This window comes from Hyperolius riggenbachi, chromosome 3 (assembly GCF_040937935.1).
Source record: "Hyperolius riggenbachi isolate aHypRig1 chromosome 3, aHypRig1.pri, whole genome shotgun sequence".
In the NCBI taxonomy this organism is placed as follows: domain Eukaryota; kingdom Metazoa; phylum Chordata; class Amphibia; order Anura; family Hyperoliidae; genus Hyperolius; species Hyperolius riggenbachi.
In genome coordinates, this window is record NC_090648.1 from 429,659,145 (window position 1) to 429,665,749 (window position 6,605).

Genomic DNA, 6,605 nt, shown 5'->3' on the forward strand with positions numbered 1-6,605 from the left:
CAGCGGGCCACATGATGAGTGTGGGCACTATGGGCATGTAGATGGGGATGCCTGGACCTGGAAGTGATAGATCTCCGGTGGAACCTGGAGAGGATAGCCACTTCTCTCATATGCTCCGTTCATGCTTCTCTTTTAGGGGGCCCCCTGCAGGTCTCCATAAGCTCCACAATGGATTACTCACACAAGGTCACTCACACAAGGCCCCCTTTGGCTACGGGCCCCATAGCAACCACTACTATGGTGATCCCGTCACCACCATGTGGCTTAAAAACACTTCTGCGTGCAGAGAAAAGTTCAAAAGTTCAAGATTTGTCTATGTGGGAGCTGAAAAACATAAAAAAAACGTGTTATTCACCTAAGACAGTCACAAGTTTGAAGGTGGCTGAATGGCTTGGTTTATGTGCCATTTTGCCATCCATCATTTTTCCATCCGTTTCCATCCGCCATTTTTTAGAAACTGAACTTTATATTATCTCCTCCTCCCAGGAAACCCTCTTGTCCTCTAGTTTGGTCAACACCTCTTACTCCTGCATCCAGGACTTCTCATGAGCTCCTTTGAAATGCTCTCCTCCAGCCTGGCCGTCTTGCTCCAAGCCTGGAAGCCTTAGCCTTCAAATGTACTGTCAAAACACACCTGTTCAGACAAGCCTATAATCGCATTGGAGGTTCACTGCTTCATCCACTAACCCGTGTCTCCTTCCCTAATGTCTCCAACACACTACCGTTTAGATCAGGGGTGTAAAACTCAATCATGAAAGGGGCCAAAATCGGAAATTTAGTCTAAGTTGCAGGACAAATTGTTTATTCAGATTTAACATTCATTGAACAGCCTCAAACTAAGTGGTGTAACCCTAGCAACCATGGGGGCGGGGGGAGGGGCAGCTCCTCCCAGTGGAGCAGCACAGTTTAATATTTACCTGTCCCAGTGCTGTTTCGGCAGAAAAGCATCAAGATGAAATGTGGCCCAAGGCAAGATGCTAGCGTTCACATGCTAATATTTCTGGGGGTCCTATGGGTTGTTACTGCATCCCACCTCAAACTGACTATTTTAACCAGTAACATTGTCACCGGTGTGTTCTTCTGTGTGGGAAGCCAGTGTGCTGTCATTCCAACTGCTTACAATCAGGGATGGGCTTTCGAGTGCAGAAGAACTCGAATTCGGAATTCAAATGAAGTCTAATGACTTCAGGTGTGACCACAGGCAGCGGGGAGTTAACTTACCCAGAAGTCTTCGGAAATGTCTGTGTTCCATTACGCGTCATAGGCGTAATGAAAGCCCCGTTCCATGACTCACTATCGCGCTTCCTCTTTCAAGCCGGAAGGAGGAAATGTAGTGAGTCATGGAACACGGCTTTCATTATGCCTATGATGGGTAAGGGAAGGCAGATGTCCCCCAAAGACTTCTGGGTAAGTTAACTCCCCACTGCCTGTGGTCACACCTTAAGTCATTGGACTTCATTTGAATTCCGAATTCGAGTCCTTCTGGACTCGAAAACCCATCCCTGCTTACAATGATGCACATCTGAAGCTCTGGATGGCCACATAAAATGTCAAGGAGGGGCTGCATTCGGCCCACGGGCCTTGTGTTTGACACCTGTGCGATTGTAAGCTTTCAAGGGCTTCTAGTGTTTCTTATTCTGCTTTAATTTATCATATAAACACGCACTAGTATTGGTGATGTCCGAACCCACTCATCAACAATGTAGGTATTTGTATTGCAGGATGCCATGATTGTACAGAGTTTTGAACGTCTTATGTATCTATGCTTCCCACTATTTGTCTTGTACTATGTACAGTGCTAAGGAAGATGTTGGCGCTATATAAATAAAAAATAATAATAATCTCCTCTGCATGACATAATACTGTAACGACCATTACTACGTTGCACTCTGCTGACCTGTCAGATAATGCCGTAATGTAATAGCTGCTAGAAGTCTTGTGAGGTGGGAGATCCCATTCTCTGTCAATAGCCTGGCTATGCGGATCCATCTGAAAATGGCGCCTGCAAATAATGGCGCACGGTGTTGCCGCTAATCCGTTTGCCGCTTATCGCTATTTAACATTAAAGCCTTATTGTTATTTAACGTTAAAGCCTTATTGTTATTTAGCATTAAAGCCTTTTCGTTATTTAGCATTAACACACAGAACCTTCTCTGTACCTATCCCTAACCCCTAAACCCCCCCTGGTGGTGCCTAACCCTAACCACCCCCCTGGTGGTGCCTAGCCCTAAGACCCCCCTGGTGGTGCCTAATCCTAACCACTCCCCTGGTGGTGCCTAACCCTAACCACCCCCCTGGTGGTGCCTAACCATAAGACCCCCCTGGTGGTGCCTAACCCTAAGACCCCCCTGATGGTGCCTAACCCTAAGACCCCCCCCCCCAGGGGTGCCTAACCCTAACCTTGACAGTGTTAGGGCTGGTTCAGACGGACGCTTGCGGAGCGTTTACCGCAAGCGTTCGGACCGTCGTGGTAAACGCTCCCATTCAAGTGAATGGGAGCGTTTACACCGAGCTTTTGCGCGCTTTTACCCGAACGCGGCGTTCGGGTCCCGATTTTTGCGAGCGTTCGGGCTGCCCCTGGAAGCAACATGTAGCTTCCAGGGAGCGGCCAACCGCGACGGCTAATGTTCCCCTACGGGAAAAAAAAACCGCGACCGCATCACGACGCGACCGAAGGCTACTGAAAGCCTGACCGCGCAGCCGCCGCTACACCCCCCAGACGCGACGCTACGCAGACGTCCGTCTGAACCAGCCCTTACATTAAATCCATTCACCATTTTGCAGTTAAATAACGTCTGCAGTTTGGCTTATGTAGGGCGCTATTGATAAATAACATTACTGTGGGCAATAACGTTTGCTGTTTGGCAAATGAATAGCACTATTGATAAATACCGTTAGTGTGTGCCGTTTTTCTTCTTTTTTCCCTGTGCGCCATTATGCAGTACTAACGATAAATAGCGATAAGCGTATCTTTTTAATGCAGTGCCATTTTTATGCATAGGCGCTGTGCGCCATTATTCACTGATCCGTGGCTATGCAGTATACTGATAGAAAAAAAATATCAATTTCATCCAAGAGATATTGTGGATGTTATTCTGCTGCTGTTACACAAATGGTCAGCAGAATGTAAAAATTCACATTCTCACAAAAAGTCTGTAAAATTACTGCGCACACACAATGTACAGCAGGACTGCCCAATGCGTCGATCGCGATCTACCAGTAGATCGCGAAGAACTGCAGGGTAGATCGTGTCGGCATTTTAAAATAGTGCGCCAGAGTATGCAGCGCCGGCGTACTGTCTGATTGTGCTGCTCTGCTGCCCTATGCAGAGCAGCACACAGCAAATAGGGAGAGGCAAAGGGTGAGCCGCGTCCTGCCCACCTCCTTCCGCCTTCCTCTTTGTCCGCCGCTCTCCTCAATATGTTGTCTGGATCCCTGCTGCCTGGCATCTGATTAGCGGTGACCCGCAGTGGAGAGGAGAGCGGTGGGTAAGGACTTGTATACAGGAAGTGCTTTGCCTGTATACACGCCGTTACCCTCCGCTCTCCTCTCCACCGCTGGTTGCCGCTATCATATGTCTCAGTGCTGCATGCTCCTCCGGGCATGCAGGGTCAGTGGAGGAGAGCGGCGGCTGGTGGAGGGAGGGGGGCATCTATGCCTAACTATATGGCAGGCACCTATGCCTAAGTATCATTATGGGAGGCACATATGCCTAGCTATCTATATGTGGGGGCACCTATACCCAGCTATCTATATGTGGGGGGGGGGGCACCTATGCCTAGCTATCTATATGTGGGGGGGCACTTATGCCTAGCTATATATATAGGGGGCACCTGTTCCTAGCTATCTACAGTATATGAGGGGCACCTATGCCTAGCTATCTATATGGGGGGCACCTGTGCCTGGCTATATGTGGGGCAACTATGCCTAGCTATATGGGGCACCTATGCCTAGCTATCTATATGGGCGGCACCTATGCCTAGCTATCTATATGGGGAGCATCTATGCCTAGCTACCTATATTAAGGGCACCTATACCTGGCTATTTTAAATGTTGGTAGATCTCTTGAGCTCGGGAATTTTCAAAGTAGCTCGCGAGTCAAAAAAGTGTGGGCGCCCCTGGTGTACAGAAATTATACCAGTATTTACGCAACTGATGTAGCGTGGGTTGAGCAAGTAATGCATGCGTTTTTAGTGTAATGCTTGTTTCACAAAAAGGGTTGTGTGTTGCACAAGAAGTTCAAAAGAACTTCTAACCTTTTCCTATTCAGCTTTTGTCTTTTAAAGCTTTGAAATATTTTGAGTTGTGGAAGATGCCCCAAGTCAATGGAAGTCATCCTGTGTGTTTTAACATGTGCTCGTATTACATTCAACTCTTCAGTCCTTCAGCTAAGAGATACATCTTCATCAGGTTATTCGTTGTTGGACAGTACTTGGCCTGTAGTTGCTCCAGAAATGATCCCAACTGTACGGGTTGTCCTTGACTCTTTTTGTTCCATAGATGAACCCCATAGCTGTTCTTTAAGATCCTTTTCATATCCTTTGGGTCAGCAGGCTCGAAGTACCTTTTCCAGTCCTGCCAGTCGACAGGGTAGAAGGCTTCCTTTGAAAGTACGTTGACCCCTTGGCAAGTCTTCTTATCCCTTAACCTGTGGATAGAACACCATCTCTTATATACACGGGTCAAGAGTTGGGGACCTTGATGACCATAAATCCAATAATTGTAGTGGGCGGTAAAGTCTCTCATGCATAGCTCAACAAACTTGTGCTTTGATTGGAATGTAAGAAAGGCTCCATTGAGAGTATACGGGGACTGCATACCCATTGCATTGGTGATATTTTCTAAATTCTTAAGTATAATAAAGTCTGTGTCCAAGTAGATTCCACCTTCCTTCCAGAGTATAGCCATACGGCAAGCATCCGAAAGAGTTGGATAGTCTACAAATTCCCTTTGATTCTCCACTCTAGTGTACCATGAACTTAAGGGAGTATCGTCAAAAAGTTTTTTGAAGTCCAGCGGTGAAAATTTCACATTGGGGAAGCAGCTAAGAATTGACATTCCAAAGTTACTGTGCTTCGATAAGCTCCGGACGGTTAATCCTTTCATCAGGATGTTTATCTTTGCTTTTGGGTGGGCCCTAGCGGCAGATTCTATAGCACACATTGCTTGGAAGGTTGGACTGGTCCTCTCTGAGGTCTCCACAAAATAGATCCCACCACGATGCACCATGGCATGAGATATATTAGACACTGTGGGTATTGTTTCCGGACAAACCACCTCTTTGGGTAAAAGGTGAAGAATTAATTCATCTTCTGGGATGTAATCTGTTTTTAAGTACATGAACAGTATTAAAATAGAAAAGGTGCAAAACGAGACCACAGAGATTAACCGAAACTTGGCTGACCATGGAGATAAAAGGCCAATTTGAGCCATGTCATCCTTTGTTCAGTAAAATTCTCAGGAACCTGGAAAACAAAAATCATAAAGTTATCACTATTTACTGTAAAAAAAAAACAGCCTTGTGTAAGAAAGTGTACAGTATAAAGAATATGATTGGATAATAGCAGTAACTGAGATAACCAATCATCTGCAAGGCATGTTTACCATTAGATTAGATTAGATACTTGAAAAAAAAAACAGCTATCGGAAATGTATAATCAAATCACATGCAGAACTGGTAGGTGGATGCACATTGCAGTAGTGGTAAACAACCTACACAGTTTAGACCTGGGTCGGGACAATTTATCCTTTGCTGTCCTCATTCCTCTCTTTACCCTTTTTTGTACACTATTAAAGCACCTTTAATAGTGTACAAAAAAGGGGAAAAAAAGTTGTTTCAAGTGCACCACTTGAAACAAAAAAGAAAAAAAAGAAAAACCGAGAGCCCATTATGATGCAGTAAGTCTAGCAATTGTTGGCAAAATAATTAACAGATGTGGATATACTCACAAACACGGGTTACCACATAGGCAACCACTTGAAATGCAGGTGGGGAGCATTAGAACCTGACCCCACTCAGGTTTAAGAAGTCGCTCTCTGTAGATAGAAAGAAGGGGAGAGTCCCCTCCACCCAAGGTGGACTATATACTGTGCAAATTTGGACAGAGGCGCCAGGCAGGTTAAAATGATCTAAAAACAACTAAAAAGGAGGAGTACAGGTGGACTTACCTCCTGAAATGATGGACAATCGAGATTGTTCAAATCGCAAATAACAATTTATTTTGGCACTCCGCAACGCGTTTCGCAGGTATAACCCACTTTATCAGGCAAGGAGTGCAAGCTCAAAAAGGTCAAAAAGTGGCAATGCACCTCAAATTTGCACACTATTAAAGGTGCATACGCATGTACAATTACTGTCACCTCTAGGGATTAGGATTTGATCCCTCAGTGACGTGTTCTTCTGCTATGGAGGGGGGAGAAAGTACCATGGTGATACAGTCAATGGAGCTGTACAGCACAGGACGGGTAATAAAAAGAACAATGCCCTTGTCGGTGATGTATTGAGGCTGTGGTACACACACTAGATTCCTATCAGTAATTGCTCAGTTGTACAGAGGCGCCAGAAGTGTAAAAGAGAAATAAAAACTTTAAAAATGGGTGGTTGG

The 6,605-nt window shown here is 45.6% G+C and overlaps 1 protein-coding gene across 1 annotated transcript; it reads right to left on the reverse strand.

Moving 5' to 3' along the window:
• Window positions 1–4,313: 4,313 nt before the first annotated feature.
• A4GALT (alpha 1,4-galactosyltransferase (P1PK blood group)) lies at window positions 4,314–5,433 on the reverse strand. The gene has a single exon (XM_068273716.1). It carries the CDS (start codon window positions 5,431–5,433, stop codon window positions 4,369–4,371), a length of 1,065 nt encoding a protein of 354 aa, XP_068129817.1. The 3' UTR covers window positions 4,314–4,368.
• Between the last annotated feature and the right edge of the window lie 1,172 nt (window positions 5,434–6,605).

Bases quoted from the DNA above. Each gene is read 5' to 3' on its own strand.
- A4GALT (XM_068273716.1), bottom strand. From the start codon at position 5,433: ATGGCTCAAATTGGCCTTTTATCTCCATGGTCAGCCAAGTTTCGGTTA.